The sequence below is a fragment of the Grampus griseus genome (assembly GCF_964374135.1).
Source record: "Grampus griseus genome assembly, chromosome: 8".
Classification (NCBI taxonomy): domain Eukaryota; kingdom Metazoa; phylum Chordata; class Mammalia; order Artiodactyla; family Delphinidae; genus Grampus; species Grampus griseus.
Genome location: NC_139002.1, coordinates 53,735,740 through 53,761,256, shown reverse-complemented (window position 1 = coordinate 53,761,256; position 25,517 = coordinate 53,735,740). Strand labels below are relative to the sequence as shown.

General features: G+C 43.6%; 1 protein-coding gene across 1 annotated transcript in view; it reads right to left on the bottom strand.

Moving 5' to 3' along the window:
* The window catches only part of GAB2 (GRB2 associated binding protein 2), a 174,400-nt gene extending 159,751 nt beyond the window's left edge, over positions 1 to 14,649 (bottom strand). Inside the window, exon 1 of the mRNA XM_082659670.1 lies at positions 14,566 to 14,649. Coding sequence (XP_082515796.1) covers positions 14,566 to 14,640 — 75 coding nt within the window. The 5' untranslated portion in view covers positions 14,641 to 14,649. The remainder of the gene's footprint in view (positions 1 to 14,565) is intronic.
* Between the last annotated feature and the right edge of the window lie 10,868 nt (positions 14,650 to 25,517).

Here is a 25,517-nt window from a genome sequence, read left to right as displayed (position 1 = left end):
TCTTCAGCTCTGTGTCAATATATGTATGGGAGCAAGGGCTCGGATGTAGCAGCAGGAGACAGCCAGAAGGATGAGCTTGGGGCAGCAGTGCTCTCTCCCTAAAGCCTGCCTGGCACTCAGGGCGCCTAGAAGTTGCTAAGAGACTGGTGGACCAGCAGAGGTCTGTGGTTGGAGCAAAGAGGTCTCAGTGCACAGGGACTTTGAGACAAATGTCTAGCACCACAATCTCCATAGTGGGTTCCTTCCTGCACATCAATCCCAAAGGACAGACAGGACTAGTTACAACTCAACAGACAACTCCAGGATACATTCCAAACTAGACAATGAAGCAGAGGACACCACACAGACATCGGTATGGATGGCCACACAGACATCCTCTTCTCTCTAACTCACACAAAGACATAGTAAGCATTCTCATGAAGCAGTCAGTAACAGGTATTAAGCATCAACTATTTGCCAGACACTGTTCCGGGTTGGTGAGGACTTGGAGATAAGTGACGCAAACAAAATCCCTGCCCTGATGGAGTTAAGATTTGGGGGTTTAGAAAGGGAAGTGGGCAGAACTCTGAAGAATGAAGTGTTTACTCAAAGGGCTCTGATTAGGAAGTTGAACTTTGAAAAGATTCAAAGGAGATTGTTTATGCTGAAAAATTAAAATTTATAAATTATGGCAGTTTTAAAAAACGGCCACAAATTCTTTGACATTCCATCTGCCAAGAAGTTGGGCATCTATGTTCCCTTTCCTTGAATCTGAGTGGGCCTGAGACTCCTCTGACCACTAGATATGGCAAAAGTAACACTGCGTGACTTCCAAGATGAGGTCACTAAAAAGGCCATGTAGTTGCCCCCTTGGCCACTAAGACCCTCACTCTTGGAGCCCCGAGCCACCCTGTAAGAAGTCTGATTACTTAGAGGCTGCCATGTTGGGAGGAAGCCCAGGCTGCATGTAGAGGCCACTTCCAGACACTCTTGGTCAACAGCCCCAGCTGAATGGAGCCTTTGAGTCATCCCAACCCTGTTGACAGTTATGTGAGTGAAGACACTTTCAGATGATTCCAGTTCCCAGCAGTGAGGGCTGCTGTGCCGTTCAAGTCTTCTCAGCTGAGGTCCCAGACATCTGGGAGAAGAAACAAGTCCCTGCCATGCCCTGTCTGAATTTTTGACCCATACTATCTGTGAGCTAAATAAAGTGGTTGTTTTATGCCACTATGTTTTGGGCATGCCTTATCATGTCCAAAGATTTATCATGAAGGAAAAGAAACTGGAACAACAGATGTGAACTGACAGAAAAGAAGATCAGTTATATAAAAAGATATGAAACTATATTTTCTTTGATTGCCTAAGCCTGGTTTGAGAGAAACTGTTATCATGGGGAACTAAAGAAATTATAATACTCTTTTGATTGCTAAGAATATCTATTTTATCTATAGTTGCTATAATAGAAAATGTTTTAGTTATTTGGAATCTTAGCAGTCCAAAAAGTATCTGGGTAAGACACCACTCTCTTGTGTAGATTTTCAGTATGGGGCTAACATTCCCATGATGCTATTCAAAGTTGTCCATGAACCCATTTCTGTCTATTTTCCTTGGTGCATGGTGTATAATAAGTATTCAGTAACTTTGCAGAATGACTGATAGTGTCCGAGGAGACAGGGGGCGATATTGCAGACAAAGCAAAGGGATCATGGTGAGTAAAGGTCATGAAGATGGGGTCTTGGGGAGAACAGAGGGGGCCACTTGAACCTCATTCTTAATCCTTCCCCATCCATATACTTTCGCTCGACATTCATGTGCCTGTATCTTTAGACCCTTGATAAGCTGTTCTCATTACTTGAAATGTTCTTCTCCCATCTGTTTGATGAACTCCTACTCATTCTTCAAAGCCCAGCTCCACTGTCATTCTCACCGTAGCTTTCTCTGATACTACCCCTCTTTAAGTGAAATTCCTCTATTCCACTCCCCTGTAACATTATCCACAACCTCTAGCATAGCAGAACACTCTCCATTATATTTAGTAAGTTTAGATGTCCATTTTCTTGGATAAACTGTGAGCTACCAGAGAAAAAGGATGATTCTTACTCATCACCTTACTTCCTGCTTGTGCCAAACAAAAAAAGAAAAATTGCTGCCTTTGAGGAGCCCGTGTAATTAAGGGGAGAGATCTAAAAACACAGTCAAACAGCATCGTCCTAAGAGCTGTATGGAGGTATGGTGGAATGATGTGGGAAGACACATGTCCTTCAGGAGGAAACCAGGAAGTGGCACAAAGCAGATGACATCTGAGGTAGGCCTTGAAACCAAATTAAGATAAGAAGCCTGCACGGGGGAAATCTATGGAATCGGAGCTAAAAGGTCTCAGAAGGCAACTGATAAATAAGAGGAAGGGGCTTCCCTGGTGGCGCAGTGGTTGAGAGTCCGCCTGCCAATGCAAGGGACACGGGTTCGTGCCCCAGTCCGGGAAGATCCCACATGCCGCGGAGCGGCTGGGCCCGTGAGCCATGGCTGCTGAGCCTGTGCGTCCGGAGCCTGTGCTCCGCAACGGGAGAGGCCACACAGTCAGAGGCCCGCGTACACGTCTGGTCAGATGTGGTCATTTTTTTCCCTCCCTACTGCTGGAGATTCCCTGCTCAAGTTATTCCAAGCTCCCTTTTTTTTCATACCTAAAACTACTCAATCTTCCTATTTATATCAAAAAGCACCCATCATCTGAACAAGCAACTTGTTAAAAAAATACGAGTCTTTAATATATGAAAATGTATTCAAACCAGTAGCAATCAAATAAATCCAAATTAAAATCAGGGACTACTTTTTCACCGGTCAAATTATCAAGTATTTTCAAAAATTATACTATTATCAAAGAAGAATCAGGGATCAAAGAAGAATCAGGGAAAGCAAAATTCTATCCTTTCTGAGAGGCAGTTTGGTACGATGTAACAAAAACCATGCAAATAACTGCACTCTTTGAATTAGAAATTCCATTTATAGCAATTTGTCCTAAGGATAAAAGTCTTTGCTATAAAGATCATCACAGCATTATTTAAAATAGTGGAAAAGAGTAAACTACCTAAATGTCTAACAAGAGAAGCGTCAAATAAACTTGGCACTTCAATAACTAACAGTTACCGTTTATAGAGTGCTTACAACGTGCCTGGCATTATCATATTTAATACCACAGCCATTTATAAAGTTCCAGTTGCACCAGATTGGCAAATAGAACCCATAGCTAAAAATAGAGAGGAGGTGAGCTTCCCACAAAGTAGACAGCAGTCAGTAACTGAGGCTGGGCTAGTTCAAGGATGTATTAAGAAGCTGCAGTATGAATCCTTTTAATCCAGCCCCCATTTGTGCCCCTGCACTGCCCCTCCCCCTCCACAGCCCACAAAAGAAGAGTAGAGATGGGGAGGAGGAACCCTGGATCCTTTGACCTAGTGGGTCGTGCTGTATTTTCGGGTGGTACTCTCCTTACCCCCACAGTGGGCTCCTCTAAATCAATCAGTTACTGAGTTCAGGGATGCCACAAAAAAAGAACTGGGACAAGAATTTTTAAAAATCGTAATGCTTGGGCTTCCCTGGTGGCGCAGTGGTTGAGAGTCCGCCTGCCGATGCAGGGGACACCGGTTCGTGCCCCGGTCCGGGAAGATCCCACGTGCCGCGGAGTGGCTGGGCCCGTGAGCCATGGCCGCTGAGCCTGCGCGTCCGGAGCCTGTGCTCCGCAACGGGAGAGGCCACAGCAGTGAGAGGCCCGCGTACCGTAAAAAAACAAAACAAAACAAAAAAAAGAAGTCCCACGGAGATTGATGGCCTTAAGCCCTGTTGCCAGGTCCCCACCAAAGAGGGCTGTCCATTAGGCAAGTGGGCCCCAGCTGTGGGGTAACAAGAAGGGGAGGGGTTGGCCTAAAAGAGGTTGAAAGAACATAATACCAGTTTCTTCTCCAGGTCTGGAGAGCACGGTGAGAAAGCCTATCCTCTAAGGAACTCACAATCATGGGGCGGGCACACAGGCAGTGCTGGTCAGGCAACCAGTAAACGTCATCAAGGAGGACCCAAGAGCAGCCAGGTAAGAGACACTTACCCCTGTCCCTCTCCCTCTTGCCCATCCCTACACACCAACCTCTGGGACCTAGAAGGGAGCAGGGAAGAAATACCCCAGACGGACTGTCTTCCCGGCCCCAAACTCTCTGAGGTGAGGAACGGGGAAAAGGAACGGAAAGGTAAAAGAGATCTACCTTTTCCCACGGCACACCCCCAGAGCCACAAGTCTGGTCAGCAATAGCAGTAGGAAAAGCTTTCAATTAGATAACAGTGAAATGTTACAATGGTGCCCTTGCAATAACCCAGAGTGACCAGAAGTCTGTGGACTCTGCCCCAGGTACCATCAAGGGATCTGTCCCCTAGAGGAAAGGAAGATTTTGACAAAGCACAGTAGGGAATTCTGACTAGAGGGGAAAAAAGCATTCATGTCTGCACCCCTCTGAGTTAAAATTATTCAATTAATTGATTAAAGTTACCATTATCTACACTTCACAGATTAGGCAATGAAAGCTCTGAAAGATTAAGAAACTTGCTCAAACCCACAGAGCACAGGGAAGGCTCAGTTTGGATTCCAACCGAGAGCCCACCTCAGAGCCCATGCATTTTACAGTCACACCAGGATTTTTCAAATGGGGTCCAAAGACATGTCATCCCCAGGAATCTGCAAAGCCACTTCAAAATATTTTTCAATATTGAATTTTTATCTCAAGGGTGATCTTAAAATATGTAAATATAGTCTCAATCATGTGAATGATCATCTTACAAGTGAAAGATGCTTCTTGATTACCAGCATTTGCATTTATAATCTAATTCATGTTAAGTATTAAGTTCTCTAAACTTCATAGGCTAATGACTAATGAGAAAGAAGGACAGAGGTGACTGCATATAAATAATGCGGTCATACCAATTAAAAGCCAAATGGCTTGCTATACGAACCAAAGTTTCACTATAGGTCAAACAAAGAAAAGCATGGCACACAGAACAGAAGCTTCCATAAAAATAAGGGCCGGGATTTCCCTGGTGGTGCAGTGGTTAAGAATCTGCCTGCCAACGCAGGGGACATAGGTTCAATCCCTGGTCTGGGAAGATCCCACATGCCACGGAGCAACTAAGCCCATGTGCCACAACTACTGAGCCTGCACTCTAGAGCCCACGAGCCACAACTACTGAGCCTGTGTCCCACAACTACTGAAGCCCACGTACCCAGAGTCCGTGCTCTGCAACAAGAGAAGCCACCGCAATGAGAAGCCTGCTCACCGCAACTAGAGAAAGCCCACAAGGACCCAATGCGGCCAAAAAAAAAAGAAAAAAGAATAAGGGCCATATCTACATTTTAAGCAGCAATTTAGTTTCAGCAAAATATCCAGTGTTATTAATGTGAATTATATTGGCTCTGAAGTTAATTTGAAATTTTATAATTGTAGAAGGGCTGTAAGTATACATTTATACCTCATAGTTTTTGTTTATAGACATTTGGGAAACATAATAATAAAGATAATTTAATTCAACATCAAGAACATGTAAAAATGTTTGTTTAAAGTGTCCTTATATTACACATACTTGAGAAGCTCTGTGTTATGTCACATTATGCTTAAGCAACCATTAAAAGCCACGTCTTAGAAGACTGTGACACAGGGAAATATTTTCAATACTATATAACTTAAAGCATACAAAAGGTGGTACAGTCTCTCTCTGATTTTATAAAGTATACAAAGCACACTGTAGACACAGAAAAGAAGAGACTAGGAAATACACTAAAATGTGAACAAGGTATATGCTGTAGTGGGAGTATTACAGGTGATTTTTATTAATGGTGCTACTTGCTTTTTGATAATATTCTGATTTACAATAACTTTTTTATAAGAGTGAAATTTACATATTACCAAATAATTCAACTTTAATAGCCTATCTCATCAAAGTTTCCGAAACCTGCTGCTAAAAAGAAAAAAAAAATCACACTTTCAATCCAATTCCAGCTCAAGCTCTTTCTTCTCCAAAGAAATGTAACCAATCTTAAAGAAATATCTGTTCAGACTTAAAAGCATATAAAGTCCTAGTCAACCAATAACTAGGTTTTAGGAACCAGGGCTACAAGGATGAACAGAGGACATGGTGCAGTCCAGAAGCTACCATTCTGGGGGAAGCACAGCATAAATCAAGTTAGTCAATGGTACTAAGGCATAATGACAGGAGCATGGAGAAGGGGTTTCATAATTCATTTTGATGGGGAAGATAGGGCAGGAAAGGCTGCCACAAGGTGACACGTGAACTAAGTGCTAAGAATGCAGGAGAAAATGGGTGCAGAAAGGTAAAATGGCAGATTCCCTGGCAAGTAAAATCTAAACATAGGTCTTGTGACACTGGGATCACTGACCACACTAGACCAATCTCTCCTGGGCTCCTACAGCACTGGTCTTTGCCATTTATATTGTCTGCCATTATAATTCAAGCTGCTTCCCCAACGAGACTGTAAACTCAGAGGGGAATATCATGTACTCCGTAGACCCACTATTCATCAATGATAGTATCTTTAGACTTCTAATGGGAATTAAACTCAACATACTGTAGCCTCTGTTGGTATGCAAAAAATTGTACGCCTATCTAGACTACACCCATTTTTGCCTCTAGAAAATTATATCAAAAGATCAAAACAACAGATTCATTCCTGTAGTCCTCACAAGAATGTTAACCTCTCTACTGATAAACCTTAGCCCTTTCCCTTGCTCTTGCAAGCCAGCAAACCTCCAACTGGTACGTTTTTCCAAGGCACGCTAAGGAAAGATATGATTGCCTATCCAAGAAAATCTTCCAAGTGTACTGCGGTGATAGTTAATGATATCTAAATCCTGTGGGCTTATCAGCTGGGGTGAAACTCTCAGAAGATGTTGCACCTTTAAAACAGAAATGTGAATAATTAGAAGTAACATAAATGTCTAACCAGGGGAAATGTGAACAAAAGGTACGGTATTTTCACAGACTTTTTTTTTCTTTCTTGTCTTTTTTTTTGCATTTTTGTTTTTGTTTCTTTGTTTTCACACACATGCTTGTAAGACTTATGTACATGTCTACAATTTGCTTTAAGATATTTGAGCAAAGAAACAGTAAAAGGGATAGATGAAGCCACTGTGATGAAATCCTGATAATAATTTGAAACTGAATGTGTGTGACCAACCCCAAAGCACTGAGCACCCCTTAAAGCCCATGTGGTTTCTAGATACCATTTTTAAGAAAAGAAAAGAACTCTTGGAGGAAATGGTTAATTCAAAGCATGGATCAGAAACGTACAAGATAGGCCTGGAACATCCTGTCGTATCAGATAACAAACCTACTAGTAAGGTTATGTCAAAAGGACTCGGAGGCCAACTTGAATAGCCTCCCACTGGCTAAAGAGTACAGTCTGAGCATCAATAAGGACAACAGCCAGAAAAGGTTCGAACATGTAAATGTGTGAGCTCATGATGCTCCCCCCAAATACCTTAACTGATCACTTTGAAAGCTACTAAGGAATCCACGCACTGTTTTGACAACTGGTAGATAAATAAAAAGAAGCACGCATAAAGCCGGGGGAGGGGCAGCTGTACATTCCATTATCATTCAAGGCTCCGGCGATTCCATGCTGTCTTTTCTCTGGCACTAAAGTATCCGCAGGGCCAAGTATCAACAAATGAGGCATTGCTTCTTTTTAACATGTGGAAAAATACATATAACATAAAATCTACCATCTTAACCATTTTAAAGTGTAGAGTTCAGTGGCATTAAATATTCACATTGCTGTGCTACCATCACCAACATCCATCTCAAGAACTTTTCGTCTTGCAAAACCGAAACTCTGTACCCATTAAACAACAGCTCCCTATTCTTCCCTCCTCCCAGTTCCTGGCAAGTCTCTATGAATTTGACTCCTCTAGGTACTTCACTGAAGTGGAATCACACAATATTTTTCTTTCTGTGATTGGCTTACTTTACTTAGCATAATGTCACGGAGGTTCACCCATTTTGTAGTAAGTCCATGTATAAAAATTTCCTTCTTTTTTAAGGATGAACAATATTCCATTGCATGTACATCCATATTTTATTTATCCATTCATCTGCTGGTAGACATAAGGGTTGCTTCCAAATGAGAAATTCTGACCCAATGCTAGTGACAAGACGCTCAGGAGACTGGCCCTGGAACAGAGCAGTCTCTTTGATGTTGTGAACACAATCGAAGAATCAATTCAGTGATTAGGACCACAGAGCAGAAAGCTGCTAAAAGGAATTTCCATATGGCTATCTGTCCCAGGAATTGGGACCAGAAAGAGCATTTGTTTAAATACTCAAATAACATGTTGATATAAAGCCCTGGCTGCTTAGGATGGTCTAGAAACAAATCTTCAATTCACTCTAGTTTCTGAAGACCTCCTTCTCGCCTGTTCTTTTTTCCCCCCCAGCTTTATTGAGAAATAATTGACATATAACACTGTGTAAGTTTAAGGTGTACAACAGGTCGATTTGCTACATTCATATACATTCGTATCGTTATCACTGTAGCTTTAGCTAATACCCCCATTCACAACACGTAATTCTCTTTTGTGGTGAGAACATTTAAGATCTACTCTTTTAGCAATTTTCAAGCGTACGATACAGTAACTAAAATTACAGTGCTGTGCATTAGATCTCTAGAAGTTATTCGTCTTCTAATTGGAAGTTTGTACCCTTTGATTAACATCTCTTCAATTTTCCCACCCCCTAGCCTCTGGTAGCCACTATTCTACTATTTCTTTAAGTTTGGCTTTTTTTAGATTCTCCATGTAAGTGATATCATGCAATATTTGTCTTTCTCTGACTTATCTCGCTCAGCATAATGCCCTCAGGGTCCATTCAGGTTGCTGCAAATGGCAGAATTTCCTTCTCTCTCATGGCTAAATATTACTGCATTGTGTGTGTATGTATATGTGTGTGTATATATACATTTTTTCTTTCACATCTTCTTTATCCATTCATCCATTCATAGACACTTGGGTTGTTTCCGTATCTTGGCTAGTGTGAATGATGCTGCAACGAACACTGTGGTGTAGATATTTCTTCAATACCCTATTTTCACTTCCTTTGGATATATACTCAGAAGTGGAATTGTTGGATCATGTGACAGTTCTATTTTTAGTTTTTTGAGGACCCTCCACACTGTTTTCCATAGGGGCTGCAACAATTTGCATTCCCACCAATAGTGCAACAAGGGTTCCCTTTTCTCTATATCCTTGCCAACACTTGTTATCTCCTGTCTTTTTGAGGACAGCCATTCTAACAGGTGTGAAGTGATAACTCATTATGGTTTTGATTTGCATTTCCCTAATGACTGCTGATGCTGTGCACCTTTTCATGCACTGTTGACCATTTTAACTTGTCCGCTCTTCTTACCAGCCTGTATGTTCTCTCTTGCCTACCTCTCCAGTCTCATAGCCCACTACTTCCATCATCCTGCTGACGGTCCAGCAACACCAAACTGTTTTTAGTGTCCTGCACACACTCTTCGGGCCCTTGCCACCTGGCCTCCGCTGTCAGTGGTCTCTCTGGCTGGAAAGCTTTCTTCTCGTGGCTTACTTCTAGTTAGGGCCACCTCTCAAAGAACCCTTTCTTTTTCTTCTTTGTAGTCCCAGAATTTGCGTGCTTGGCACATAATGGCTGCTTGATAAATTACTGAACTAAATTATATTTGTTACATTCACATTCTCTGTTGAGAAGACAAGTTTAAAGAAAAATTCAAGGATAATGGGATTACAGGTAATTTTTATTTATACTTTAATATTGCTCAAATTTTCTAATGATGTGCTGACTTTTCAAATTTACCTTTCAGAAAATTTTAAGAATAATCTGATCAAGAATAAAGCAGAGGAATCAGTCTACCAGATTTGACGATTCATCAGAAAGCTAGAGTTATCAAGAGTATGTGGTATTGCAGAGGGATAGACACATGGGATGATGGATCAGTACAGAGAACCCAGAAATAGGCCCACACAAATTGCCCCACTGCTTTATGACAAAGGTGCAAAAGCAATTCAGTGAAGGCAGCACAGCCTGGTCAACAAATGGTGTTGGAGCAATCAGGCATCCGTTGCCAAGTACGACTACTACTACTACTAATGAATAAAATAAAATTTCAATCTAAGTTTCACACCTTATACAAAAATTAACTTAAAACAGATCATGGACTTAAATGAAAAATATAAAACCATAAAATATTTGGGAGGAAAAACACGGAGAAAATCTCTGCAACTGGGCTAGGCAGAGTTCTTACATTTGACCAAAATAATACAACCCATAAAATGTAAAATTGGTAAAATGGACTTTATCCAAATCAAAACCTTTTGCTCTGGAAAGACCTTGTTAAGTGGATGAAAAGACAAGCTTCAGACTGGGAGAAAATATTTGCAAACTACATATTTGATGAGGACTGGTATCTTGAGCATACAGAAAACCCTCAAAACTCAACAGTAAAAAAAAGCAAACAATCCAAATAGAAAAGGGACTAAAGACTTGAAGAGAGACATTTGACCAAAGAGAATATACAGATGGCAAATATCATATGAAAATATATTCAACGTCATTGGCCATAGGGAAATGTAAATTGAAACCAATGGGTAAACAGTTAAACAAATGAACTGTAGTACATCCATACTGTGGAACATTGCTCAGCAATAATAAAGAATGAACAAGTGATACTACAAGAACTTGGATGAATCTCCAGAGAAATATGCTGGATGAAAAAAGCCAACCCCAAAAAGTTATGTATTGCATGAATCGATTTATATAACACTCTTGAAATAATAATAATATATTAAAATGGAGAAGAGATTAGTGATTATCACAGGTTAAGGATGTGGTGGGTGTGGGATGGTAGAGGATGTGACCATAAAAGGGCAACATAAGGGATCAAGTGCTGATGGAAATGTCCTGTATCTTGACTGTATCACTGTCAATATATTGATTATCACATTGTACTATAATTTTGCAAGAAGTTACCATTAGGAGAAACTGGGTAAAGGGTACATGGGTTATCTCTTCACTATTTTTACAACTACATAGCTTCTACAATTACCCGAAAATAAAGTTAAATTTTAAAAAAAGCTCAGGCTTTGGGACAAAGCTAGGTGATGTTGGGCAAGTCGCTTCCTTTCTCTTAGGGCTGAAATGATTAAATTAAGAGATGAATGGTCTAAGCATAGTGCTTGGCACAGGTAAATGCTCAACAGATGGCTATTAAAATGATAATCAGTTAGAAATAGTACTTCTACTCTGAGAAGTCAGAAAAAGATGAGGAACCATGCGGATACAGGTAAATATGGAAATTTGGTCACAATATGTGCTGACAGCTACTCCCTAACAGCTTCAATCTTCTTTGTGAAGAAGGCGGCAGTGTCATCCGCTAAGACTGAAGGGATGGATTAACCTTTACTCCCAGAATCTAATCCAGTGCCTGGGACACATATATTTAATAAATGAGCTTATTTAACAAATAAAGTTTCCTTAATTCCACTGTTCTTTAGAATCAACACACAACTTTCTCCAAATTAGCCACTAGGGGGCAGTGCTGCTGCCAATCTTTTCCCCTAAATTTTTTAACTCAGTGAAAATAATAGAAAATTACAGGGCAGTGTGTGTCATAAAGTATTTTTTTCCTCAAGAAGATCTGATTTCAGCTTTATATACATGTATACATGTGTGTGTTCACACCTGTGCACATGCGCGCATGCACACATATATACATGCACATTGCAGCATGATGGGAGGGCTGTTCCTTCTGCCAGCCTCCCACTGCAATCATACAGTGATGCCCCAGAGGCAACACTCACCATTTTCCAGAGGTCATTTTTTTGTAATTCCTCCAGGGCACACAGCAAATCCTGAATAGACCTTTTACACTTTCTTATAATTAATAAATTGGAAAAGACATCGTTGAAGAAATCCCCAAAGCTAATCCTGGTAACATTTGCCATAGCTTCTTTCTTTATTTATTTTTACTCCTACACCTACCTCCTCCCCAAATTATTGATAAAAAAGAAGTAGGTTTTTAAAATTTTTTTAAATAGTTGCAATAGATTTCATAAACTTCTTTTCCCCTTGTTTCAGATTCTTGATACATTCTTATAATGAAGATTTATCAATCTATAATACCACATGGCTATTATATATACCAGAATAAGCAGCAATTTGGGGGTATGTGTTTAGCGATGGGGCTAGGAAATTTCCTAGTTTGGTTCTAGTGAACTTGGGCCTCTAACGAACAGAGGGAGCTGACAGAGGTTCTAACTTAAAAGAGAAATTCTCAAAACCCTCAAAGAAAAGAAGATGTATGGGAAGACTGTTCCCCAAGAGTTTAGGGTTACACGAACCAGCTCAGTTTCAACTAAGGGAAGTGAACTTCCACAGTAGGGGAGACTTCCATTCATACCAATGGAACACATCACACCCTAGTCTAAGAAAAGCTGTTACTAGTTTGGTCTTATGGGCTGGAGCTGCGAGGGAGATGGGAAAAGGCTGAGGTCATCTTATGACTATAGGCTGTCAAGTACTTCAAGTGAGAGAAAAAGGTGGTTGACCCCACAGCCTCTGAACCCAGTTATTTTGAGCTAAAGTTGCTTGGGAACAAAAATACCCAAGAAATGGATCATAAAGAGGGTGATAGAGTTGAAGTAGTCATCTGTCAATGTAGATACAGTGTCAACTTGTTTGCAAACTGTTTCCAAACAAAGTTTCAAGGTTGTTTAGGGTAGTGTTCTAACTTGACAATTAAGAGTCACATTTTTACTGGATACTTTATTCCAGTAGGTGGTATGGAATGGTATTACACTTTTATTGATAGTCTTCAGAAGCTCTTTGGGGCCAAAGATTTTTGTTTTTGCTTTATAGTTGTAAAAACATTAATAGCATTAGTAACATTAATAGTTTTATATTAACCTAATATAAAAATTCACCTTTCCTAATGAACTGATATGGCCCTCAAGAGGAGAAAATCTTTCTTAACAATTATAGTTCTTTGGCTACATGGACGTCTCTGAAAATGAGCTTTAAAACTGAGATGAACACTTCATTGTATCATCCCTACTATATTTAAAATCTATGTCCACTTTAAAAAGTCATGTGCTAAATCCTGAGGTTCCCCCCACCCCCCAGCAAATGATCTAAATAAGAGCCTGACTTCATTTACATACACACTCACTTGCACTCCCAACCACACTTCCTTTGAAAAACAGAATGTCACTTCCTCAATCCAGAGGCCAGAAGTCCCTTGGTTCTGATCTGGGGAGCCAAGACAGGAAACTGGTAAGCTTTTGCCTCTCCCCCCATGGACAGCCACTGGTGCAGCTGACAGAGGGCAGGGTCTATTCAGAGCTCCCTTGATGCACTGCAGCTGGAAGGCAACAGCTCACTTCCATGCTGTGGGAATGATCCCAGAGAGTCCAGCACCGAGAGTCAGTTAACAAGAGCATTTCATAGGAAGGGAAGAGAAGAGGATGGGAGACCGGGACATCTTTTAGCGATCTTAATTCCATTTCCAAACTCAGTCGAATAGCCCAGGACTGATTTCAGCCAATTCTCAGAAACTGGCACCATCTTGTACTTTGACCCCACCAAGCAAGGCATCTTCTGGTGTGTGTGTGGGGGGGGGGGGGGAGCCAGACCTCTTCACCGCTCACACCAGGCTGTACGACCTTCCCCAGGATGTTGCCAGCTTCTCACTTAGAAAGGAGAGGCTGTCCCAGCAATTTCAGTAAACACTGTCGGTTAGCACCACCTGGCAACTGAGAACCTTGATCTCTCCCGACCCCAGACCCCAAGGACTGCACAACACAAAACACGGACCAGTTGTAGAAGACCAAACTGCAGTGTCACCATCGGGGGTGGGGGGATGCATGTGAGAGGCATACGGAATAAAGGGAAAGAAGGGGGACAAACAAATGAGTCACTTAATACAAGGACTGCACATGCTGCTGACGCTGCCCATGATGCAGAGGCTGTGGACTGGAAGGAAGCAGGCGGCCACCGGGAGGGGCGGTCAGAGAAAGGGAAGGGGGAAAGGGTGTGAGGCGCCTCGCCCTTTGTGGGGGGCGGGCTGCGCGGCCCCACAGCCTACGCCCCCCTTTACCCCCAGCCCCGCAGGCTGGAGCCGCTCGGCGTTAGTATGGTCCCCCAGCCCCGGGAATCAACTCTTTCGGTCTCCAAAAACAATCTAATACAAACTTCAATACTGGATTTAGTTTTACAGGGGGGCTGGCTAGAGAGGCGCCGCCGCCGCGCCCGCCCCGCCCGCCCCGCCGAGAACAAGCCGCAGCCTCAACCTGGTCGCCAGCCCGCCCCGCCCCTCGCAGCGCACCTGTGACAGGTGTGCAGGAGCCTCACACAGCCCCGAGCCGCGGGACCCGCCGGCAGCTCCTCGCACCCCCCCCCACTCCCCGGGGCCCGCCCTCCCCGTCGGCGCCGTCCCTCCCGGAGCCCCCAGCCCCTCGGCCCCCGCTCGCGCCCTCGGCGGCCGCACCCGCTCCCGCCCGCACTCACATAGCGCCTCAACTTCTTCTCGGGGGGCGATTTCCTCAGCCAGCCGGTGCACACTACGTCGCCGCCGCCGCTCATGCTGTCGGCAGCCTGGAGCCCGCCGCGGGGTCGGCGGACAAGGGCGCGGGCGCGGGCCGCTGGGTCAGCCGGCTGGCGGTGCGCAGCTCGCGGGGGAGGGAGGGGCCGGGGCGGCCGGCGGCCGCGGGGCGAGGACTAGGCGGCGCGGCCCGGCTGCCTCGCGCGCGCCCGCTCTCCCCGCGCGCACCCGCGCGCTCTCCCAGTCCGGCCGCGGTGGGGGCGCCCCGGCAGGAAGGGCGGCGCGCGCTCGCCACGCCCACAGCCCGCCGCGCCCCCGGGCGGGCCGCCTTCAAAGACGCAAACAGCGCCTCGCGCCTTTGGACCCCAGAGGACCGAGGTTTGCAAGGACGCCTGCGGCCGGCCGCGCCCCCAGGGTCTGGCTTTTTCCCGAAGCCTCAAGCAGTTAGCGGGGCAGGCGGCCGCGCCCCTGGTGGGGGTGGGGTGATGGAAAGGGACTGCGCGGCCTCGAGCGTGAATCGATTTTTCACAGGGGTCGTCAGGAAGGGACCCGAGGGCTGATCCCGTTTCCTATCCATTCCCTGAGTTTCAGGTTTCTGTGGGTCAGGTTCTGGCTGAAATTAGTGATCCGCTTCCCAGCAAGAGTTGCAACTCTCTCGCTCCCTTGGTGGGAGACGGAAAGAAGAAAACAGGCTACTACATGCTGGGCGCTTTTACATTCCTTGCTTACATGATTGTCGTCACAAATCTCCAAACTGGGTGGGCACTATTATTCCCATTTTACAGATAGCCTAAGGTCCCAAAGCCTTTGCAATGCAGTCAAGTTTCTAATTCTGGACGGTGGATCGGGGTTGGGGGAGGTCCTGCTCATCTGCTATTTAAAGTGGGAGAATTGCTTTAATGGCTGCATTAAAGCAATTTAAGGTCCTCTTATTACCAGAAAATAAAGTCCAGCTGGCTCCCACACTGCCTCTGGGAAAAACAATTCAGTAGAAGAAAATTCTTAACGATTTGCAGAATCAAGGAAACAAAAATGAGTCAATGTACTATTTCATAGTTAATTGGAAGGCAAGGTGGTGTAGAGCAAGAAATTGGGGTCAAAATTCCTCAGAGCTCCAACTTACTGACAGGTTATGAGAACTCTCTCGGGCTCACATGATACAGATGCCTCTCTTACTGTGTTGTGGTGAGACTTAACTGAGATAAAGCATGCGGAAGCACACACCTGACAAATTGAGCAGTGTGGTGGGCATGGTAGATAGAAGGGGAAAAAAAACGCCAGAAACCTTTGGTAAGGGCTCTTTTCAACTCACAAAGTACTTTTACAAGCAGCATTAAAAGGGAGGTCCTCTGCCCAGCTTCTTTGAGAAGTGGATAGTAACCCATTATATCAATAGGGAACCGCCGCTGGCAGATGAGTAGAACCAGCATCTTACATTCCGCGTACAACTTTAAGGCTGTTTTGTTCATTTCCCTAACTCTGTGCAGCAAAGCTAGTTGTTTCAAACAGTTGGACATCCTTCTCATTTTACAGATCTTCACTGGGTTGGGGAAAGCTCAACCACTTCAATCAGTTTGTAAAAGCTAATTCTTTACTATATGCATAGATCTTCTAAGCCCCCGGCAGGGTTTAGAGATCAGCAACCCTGGACCCAATATTTCACCGACTTTCTTCACTATCCGGTGTGCTACTGGATTGCAATTAAAACCAGAACAGTCAGGCTATAGCTGGAAGCAGAGCCTCTTAGCCTTCCAACTAGGGATCCTTAAGCCTCATATAAGGGCTACCACCAGAATTATGGCCATTTTAATCTCTGGCTTTAAGTACCTTAAAACCCGTGAGACAAATATCAAAATATTCAAAGCCTGCCAAATCAATCAGGAGGCGGTGACTCCGGACCAAAATAAAGCAATCATCTGACTTCATTCACTTCTGAGTCATGGTGCCAAGTCTCAGGGATTGCAGAGTCTGAGAAATCTGCACGGCTTGTTTGCAGCTGAGGTTTGTGATACAAGTCAGGCGTACACGGGCCCTATCTTTCCCTAGAAGAGTAGTCTTCTATTACATATCTTTTAATAGTTATAAGATTCAAGACAGACTGAGAGACCGTTCAGCAACGGTTAGTTGGGAGTTGGGCTGCACTCGGCCAGAAACTTCTTTTAATGAATAGAGTTTATTTATTTTGGGCTGCGTTGGGTCTTCGTTGCCGCATGCGGGCTTTCTGGAGTTGCGGCGCGCGGGGGCTACTCTTCGTTGTGGTGCTCAGGCTTCTAATTGCGGTGGCTTCTCTTATTGTGGAGCACGGGCTCTAGGTGCGCGGGCTTCACTAGTTGTGGCTCACGGGTTATAGAAAGCAGGCTCAGTAGCTGTGGCTCACGAGCTTAGTTGCTCCGCGGCATGTGGGATCTTCCCAGACCAGGGCTCGAACCTGTGTCCCCTGCAGTAGCAGGCGGACTCCCAACCACTGTGCCACGAGGGATGTCCTCGGCCAGAAACTTTTGAGGGTCTTATTTTGTTTAGCAAAAGACGCCCACCCCCCCACTCCCGCCCCCGCCAATATTGTTATGTACAATTTCATGTGGAAACATGTTTGATGTTTTGAGGCCAATGACAAGAGGGGCCTTGAAATACAACAGAGTATCAACTTCAGACATCTTCTCTGAACATAGCCTTCCTTCCCCAAAGTTTAGAGGAAGGGGCTCTTCTTGCTGGTCTACCCCCCATCCCCCAACCTTTTTTATTACTCAGTTGCCGGCACCCAGCTCAGGCTGCTCTTCGGCGGAGGGACTGCTGCTGAGGTCCCGGGCTGCACCCCGGTGTGGCTCAGTCTTCTGAGCCTGAGGCATGTGCCAGGCCTGGAAACAGCCTTCGGATAGAACGTTCCTGTCTGGGCTTCTGGGCCTTTACTAAGTTCTCTCCACTCCCTGCTGGTTTTTTGTTCTGTTTTTTAATGCTCCTTGGTTTTCACTGGAGAGAAATGGAAAACGAATTATTTGAATGGTTTATTTACATGAAGATCGGCGCCATCTATCGGAACCAGTTGGGATGACAGGCCCCCTCCCCTGGACATGCATCACTAGTCTATAATTCAGGCAATTTTGATTAAAGACCACCGGTATTTCCTGGGGGAATTAATGACCGGCTGCAAGGAGCGCTTTGGGCCATTAATTCTATATTCTCATTAAATCCCCAGGAAATGACCCATCTTATGAGGAGGGCTTCTCTGGAGGAGCGTTGCAGAGATTAGAGAAATGCACACCTGGGAGGAAAGCATGGGCACCACACTTTGCTCCCGCCCCTCCCCCCACCAAAGCCTGAGTTCTAAAGGGTGCACTGTGGCTTTGAGTGTCGTCAGCGACAGCCTGCATCCGTGCCTGTCTGGGAGTTGAGGGTTTGTGGCCAGTGGCAGGTGCATGGCTGGTGGCACGCTCCCAGAAGCGAGTTGGAAGGGCTGGAAGGAGAGCTGTCCTCAATTGCACACCAGGCCGGGTGATTAACACCGCCCACGCTAAGCCTGACGTCAGGGATCGGACTGGGGATGGGGAGGGATGTTTGTGTCCTAGCCCTTCTGCCTTTTCTCCCTTTCAATTTAGTTGACAGGTTGATTTCAGAGCTGAGTGCTGCCTGCCAAGGTCAGTACGACCAGCTGGGCCCCCTCAGCTGGTGACTTGCAGGACACTTGTCTCTCAGGCATGTTGAGGTGGGAGCCTCTTTAACCCCTGGGTGCTTTGAGCCCACTTGGTTCCTTCAATCAAATTACTCCCACCTACTCAAATCAACTTTTGGCATCTGGCTGGGACTAAGATCTGGAAGTGGGCTTGGGGTGTGGTTGAAGACTGAACTGAGTTTCCTCCCTGCCTGCGGCTGCTAACACTCTGAGTTGCTTGACATTACACCCAGTGGGAGACATTTTGGAAATAAGCTTTCTTAAAGTAAACGTTTAAGTCGTTCCCCAGTTTCTCCTTTGTAAAGAATAAGAACCTGTGCTAATTGCTTCGGGGCAGTTAGGCTCCTGGGACATTTCTGCTGACAAGGTGGTGATATCAGTGTACCCACAGATCATGCTGCAAAATCAATTAGCATATTCTTGGAAGAACAAAGACTGTCAAGGTCCCTGGGAAAGTGCCTTAGTACTCCAAACCCTACTTTGCATGATCACCCCTTACTTCCTTCAGAGAGTACTCCTACCTTGAATTACGTCTTGAACATATGTCAAGACCCCTTCCCCTAAAATTCACTGTCTCCAATCCCCAACACAGTTGTTCATTCTTAGATTCACACTGCACCTATATAAACTGGGTTATCACACTGTACTGCAAATATTTGTTTCCTTGTCAAGGACCTGTGAGTTCCTTGAGGACACAACTGCATCTTCCTTATTTTTGTATCCCTAGAACCTCCAAGCATGGTGGCTTGGAGGTTCTGAGCATTACAGCATCTGAGCATTACAGATGCTCAGTAAATGTTTGAGAATGAAGGAACCAACCCTTAAAGGATGACAAGTGGGAGCTATGGACCCCTGGGGCATCTAGAACTCTTTGATCATCCACACCAGATAACAGTACCTGTGAAGGTACCTATAAGCAGCTGAAGTGTTTAAACCGCAGGGACTGGCCTGATGGGAAGGGCTGAACAGCTGGAGGTAATTCTATTAAGTTCCGCTTGTTAACCCTTGGTTTCCAAATCTATCACACAGGTTCCCCAGATACCCTCCTGTCTGGGACTAAGAATTAATATCATTTGCGGTTTATCTGATATCTGGCTTCGTTTTGATAATTCTACCAGGCTCTATCACTTAACCCCTTGTACCAACACTAGCAAGGCTGGAGGAATCATGTTCCCGAACTCAAAGTGGGTTTCATACAACAGCTGACCAGAAATGCCCTTTCTTCTGCACCAAATGCATGCACAGTTACTGTGCAGGTTTGCTAGTCTTTGTTTTGCTGGGGATCCAAAGGCCACAGGTGATTATCTCATCTAACTCTCTAATTTTAACCAGTTATCCAAGACGACTGTTGGACCTATACAGCCAATGATGTGTTGGTAAAAGTTTAAAACCCAGCTCTCCGGTGGTGGTAGTAATCTCGATTGGTAGTATGTGACAATTTTTGTGGAGCAAATACTAAACCCCCCACAATTCTTCCCCGCAAACAATTTCAAGCTATCAACTTCATGTCTCTGAATGCAGAGTTAAGAGATGCACAGTAATACACCTTTAGTATTTCCATCAAAAAGATACAATAGACGTAACGCCAAGAGCAAAGATAATAGTAAAATGTATTAAAATAATTAGTAACTGATGAGTTTTGTTTATTCCCTTTGTTTTTATATAACTTACTTAATTGTAAGTTTATATGACTTAATTTTTAAATTAAGGTATCATTCACATACCATAAACACCACCCTTTTAAAGTGTACAACTCAGTGGTTTTTAGTGTATTCACGAGTTGTGCAAATATCACTGCTAATTCAAAACATTTTCATCATCCCAAAAGAAACTCCATGTCCATTAGCGGTCACTCCTCATTCCCCCAACCCCATCCCCTGGCAACCACTAATTTACTTTCTGTCTCTGTGGATTTGCCAATTCTGGATATTTCATATAATCGGAATCATATACTATATAGCCTTTTGGGTCTGACTTTTCACTTTGTATAATGTTTTCAAGGTTCATCCATGTTCTGATGTATATCAGTTTTTCTTCATTCCTCTTCACGGCTGAATAATATTCCATTATATCCATGTACCACATTTTATTTATCCATTCATCAGTTGACAGACATTTCAGTTGTTTCCACTTTTTGACTATTATGAATAATCTTGCTATGAACCTTCATGTACAAGTTTTTGTGTGAACCTATGTTATCATACTCTTGGCTATATAACTAGGAGTTGAATTGCTGAATCATACTGTGACTCTGTGTTTAACTTTTTACAGAACTCTTTAACTATTTCCCACAGTGGTTACATCATCTTACATTCCCACCAGCAATGTTTGAGGGTTCCAATCTGTCCACTTCGTCTCCAATAAATACCTGTTATTTTCCACTTTTAATTATAATTTAATTTTAACATTATTCTTTAGCAATCAGCTTGCAAATTTTTTCCATAACTTAACAATCCATTCTCACAGGCTGGTATGAGCTAGCCCAGCATACCACTGCATACAGCCCTCCACAAAAAATCCCACTGTCCTTCTCTTTAGTCAGTTCCACTTCTTTTTGCTGACAAGAGTGATACTCAACAGATTTGGATTTCCTTCTTACATTCTTCCTATAGAAAACCGAAACAGGAGATCTCAGGTTTTTTCTCTTCTGGAATGAAGATTTTTAATTCTGGAGAATCACAAGGTTTTCAGCTCTACCAAGCACTCTGGGCAGAACAGAGTGTTTCCCTCCTCCATTTATGTTGAGAAACAAAAATAAAACCCAGAATGTGTCTTCCTGACACCCAGATGTATCTTCTGGATGGGCTCTCAAACGGTTGCTTCAACAGGGCAAACAGCTGTGGTCTGTTTCAACATAATTTGATGTAATCAGGGTTAATTTTGGTGATGCAGTAACTCTGTAGCCTGTTTTTTAACTGGATTACTGTTGGGTCAACAATCATGTGGCATTACATTTAGTGGCTGAAACAAAAGCCAGAATTAAAACAGCTTCCCCCCAGCACCCTTCTAAATGACAGCCCCACTGGAAATGGAAGTTATGAGGCACATTTAACATAATTAACTAAAAACAGAAAGTAGCTGCAGTCAAATTACATGCAAGCTTCTCCAAGGTCCAGTGTCCACTGAGAAAAGAGCTGGAAACTTACTTGTTGTTGTTTTCTTTTCCTAGAGTCATTAGAAACATGTTGGCAGACATCATTATAACTTCATATTTGGAACTGTTTCTGAAGAACGAAGTCTTTATCTTACTTTGAGATCTGGCCATGAGTGTTTATGCCAGCCCAGCAGCAGGGTTTGGGCTGCTCTAGGCACACACACTTTCTGATTTAGTCTCTTCCCACTTTTCAGTTTTGGCTAGTCTGAAACACAGCTAAGGCCCGTGACAAAAGCCATCCTTAAACAGTTCTGGAAAGCAGAATCTTCAAAAATAGATGTCTTGGGAAGCTGCCAAATGTGTTGGTTCTTCAAAACCTCTTTAATCCAATTTTGTAGTTCAAAGAAAGGTCTGATGTGTATCCAATCCCCTCTGTAAATAAGTCTCCATTCATTTGTTTTTGTGACTTAGAGTATCAAGAAACTTGAAAAGCAAAGAAGTCATCACTTACCCTCCTGCATCTTATTTATCAGGAATTCCTCTTCTAAATAATTTCTTGATCAACAAATATTCTAGAATAGTATGTGTGACGAAAAGGTAATGAGGCTTAAAGAGTAAGGAGAATTCTTTCCGTAAGTCAGACGGTGTACTAATGTCTTTTAGTTGTAAAAGCAGATACCCATTTAAAATTTGCTTAAGCCGCAATAGGGAATTTACTGTTTTTTTTTTGTTTGTTTTAAAAAGAGGCATATCCCATGGAACCCAAGAAATAGTTGAATGTGGCCTCAGGAAGGGCAGCAACCAAGGACTAAATATAGCAAGAACTAGGCAGCCAGTCTGTGTGTCTGTCTCTCTCAGAGGCCATATGGTTTTTCAACTCTGAGCATTTTGCCTTCAGTTCTCTCTTTCTGCAGACTTTCTCTGTCTCTTAAGGTACATGTTTGTCTTAGAGCTCCTAAGTTTACATGTTCCTGGTTCAAGCAACTAGTCCAGACCCCAATTTTCTAAGAGAAAATGAGACTGGTCCATTTGGGGTCAGGTATCCATCCCAGTCCTACCAGCAAGGGAAGCTCATGTCCCCAGTATGTCTGCTGGGGTTTTACTGGCTAGGATAGGGGTGGGGGAATTCTCAGAGGAAAGATGGGTTCGATAACTAACTAGATACCTTGAAAGGTGTTTAATAGAGACATGAACACCAATCTTGTTTCTTGCAGGACATACCCAGTATCTATCATTTGAAACTCAGAAAACACTTAGGCATGTATTTCTATTCAAGTACAAAATGTTTATATTCCTATATATATTACTTGGGAATTATTATTTATGTACTTGTTATTCAGTTTTTTTTAAAGTTTTAAATAATTTTTATTGAAATATAGTTGATTTACAATGTTGTGTTTTTTTTGGTTCGTTTTTTTGGCTGCATTGAGTCTTCGTTGCTGCACGAGGGCCCCCTCCAGTTGCGGCGAGCAGGGGCCACTCTTTGCTGTGGTGCGCGGGCCTCCCATTGTGGTGGCCTCTCCTGTCGCGGAGCACGGGTTCCAGGTGCATGGGCCTCAGCAGTTGTGGCTCGTGGGCTCCAGAGCGCAGGCTCAGCAGTTGTGCCGCACGGGCCTAGTTGCTCCGCAGCATGTGGGATCCTTCCGGACCACAGCTTGAACCCTGCATTGGCAGGCAGATTCCCAACCACTGCACCACCATGGAAGTCCATGTTATTCAGTTCTCAATAAAGATTTTCTGAGAACCTACTATGACAAGTTCAGCATAGGAATACTGAGGTGAGTAAGACCAGGGTTTTAAGAAGTTCAGGGTCTTTATGGGGAGAGAAATAGATAAGCAGATGTCAATAGTAGTATGTGGGCAATGTTATAATAGAGGTATGTTCAAAGGATTGTGGGAGCACAGAGAAATCATCAGTCCAACAAAATTATCAGTTTGTCCCCCCTATATGGGGACAAACAGTAAGGGTTTTCCTTGTCTTTGGGTGCCTCCCACAGACAGGCACAGAGTAGGCATCAATTAACGTTTGCTGAATTAGATGATGTAAGCAGTAGCTCCTTCAATTTTGAGGCAAGAAACTTATCTAGATTTAGAGAGCAAGGTGGAAAAAAACACTAACTAAAAATATGAGCGACTCCAACTAAATTCGTCTTAGGACTTGCTTCTGAATTTCCTCCACCAATCAAATAATTCATTCAACAAGTATTTACTCAGTACCTACTATGTGCAAGGCACTTGGCTAGGTGCTGGTTATGTAATGATGAACAGCATGGAGAGGTTCTTGACAAGCCTACTAAGTCACTGTACTCCAGAAGCAGTGCTGGAGAGTTGCCCTAGAAACTCACCTTCAGTAACAGATTACAATGACAAATTACTAGTTGAACTCATAGTTTCTTCTGATCCCTGACTTTCTGTTCTATGTTCAGGCAGTGGCTTCAGACTTGGGTTTAGGCTGAAAGGGCTAATTTAAAAATTCAATTTATGAAATATTTTAGAGACATAGAGGGGGGAAAGTCAGTTTGGGAATTATTTTTTAAGGAATATCTCCCTTTTGTCTGATGGGTACATTTACTTTTTTTTGACACCTAATTTATGATACCTAATTCATTCAAGAGTTATTTAATGAGTACCCTCTATGTTCCAGATACTCTCCAAGGCACTGGACATACAAAGATAAATACACTCTCCTGTTCTCATGGAGCTCACGTTCTGGCAGAGAAGACAAGTGACAATATAAGAGGACCAGTATTTTCATATGGTTCTGAGGGAGCATAATGGAGGGAGGGAGTCTGGAAGCCATTGACCAACCCTTGGTATCTAGAGGTGCAAGTCATATAAACACTAACACTAGTAATATAAACACATGAAAAGGTAGAAATCCTAGCTGCATTTTGGAGTGTCACCATTCTTGAAATAAAGCCTCATGGCCTCAGACAGTGTGATCAGAGCTGTTAATATTTTGATTCTAGGTGACTAAGAGGTGACAGGTGTGTAGCCTGAGACAGCCACCCAAGTCCGTTCATAGGCATGTGGAGACAAGCAGTGCTCTGTCAGGATGCAGGGCACACTCCAGCCTGATGAGGACAGGACTCTGTTGAAGGCTGCTAACCCACTAGAAAAAAGTTAATCAAGAGTGAAATGACAGTCAAAATAAAGACACAAAAGGTCCACATATGGTATCTTTGTGGTTGTTGATCCATGAATAGCCCACTCCTAAGTTTTCTGAGAAACATTAACTAGATACAAGAGCCTTCCTGCACAAGTTAGTAAACTAGAAGTAGGTTGGGTTTCTTTTCAATAAAGTTGACATATCTGGTTGGGGGAAGGGGTGGAGAAAGGAAGGGGAAGCACCTGGATGTTGCTGTATTGCAGGCATAGGAGGAATCAGAGTGAGAGAGAAAAACATGCACAGAGAAAAAACATGGGAGAGGTAGTGGAAGAGAAAGGAAGTGAGGCAGAGATAAAGGTTGAGAGATGTGGCAGGATCTATGCCACATGAGTTCCAGAGCAACACCACTCTGCAGGCTGGCTTTCCCATCCTTGATACAGAGGCACAGAAGCCAGCTCAAAGGTCCACACAGGGGACTTCCCTGGTGGCACAGTGGTTAAGAATCCGCCTGCCAATGCAGGGGACATGGGTTCCTGGTCCGGGAAGAGCCCACATGCCGCAGAGCAACTAAGCCCATGCGCCACAGCTACTAAGCCTGTGTGCCACGACTACTGAAGCCCATGCACCTGAGAGCCCATGTGCCGCAACTACTGAAGCCCGCGCGCCTAGAGCCCGGGCTCCACAACAAGAGAAGCCACCGCAATGAGAAGCCCACACACCGCAACGAAGAGTAGCCCCTCCTCACTGCAATTAGAGAAAGCCATTGCGCTGCAAAGAAGACCCAATGCGGCCAAAAAAATAAAATTTTAAAAAATATATATATTAAAAAAAAAGGTCCAGACAGAACAATCAAATTCTTCAATGAGCAGATCTAATTATTACTTTTTACAGTAAAAACATTAAAACCTCACTGAAGGTTTCTCACAGTGTGAAGTTAAACCACCTATATTAGAATCACTCAGGGTGACTGTTTGAAGAATGCTAACTGTGTGCTGTTACATCCTAGACCTTTTAGGGTGGAACAGACTTTCTAGGGTGGTATCAGGAT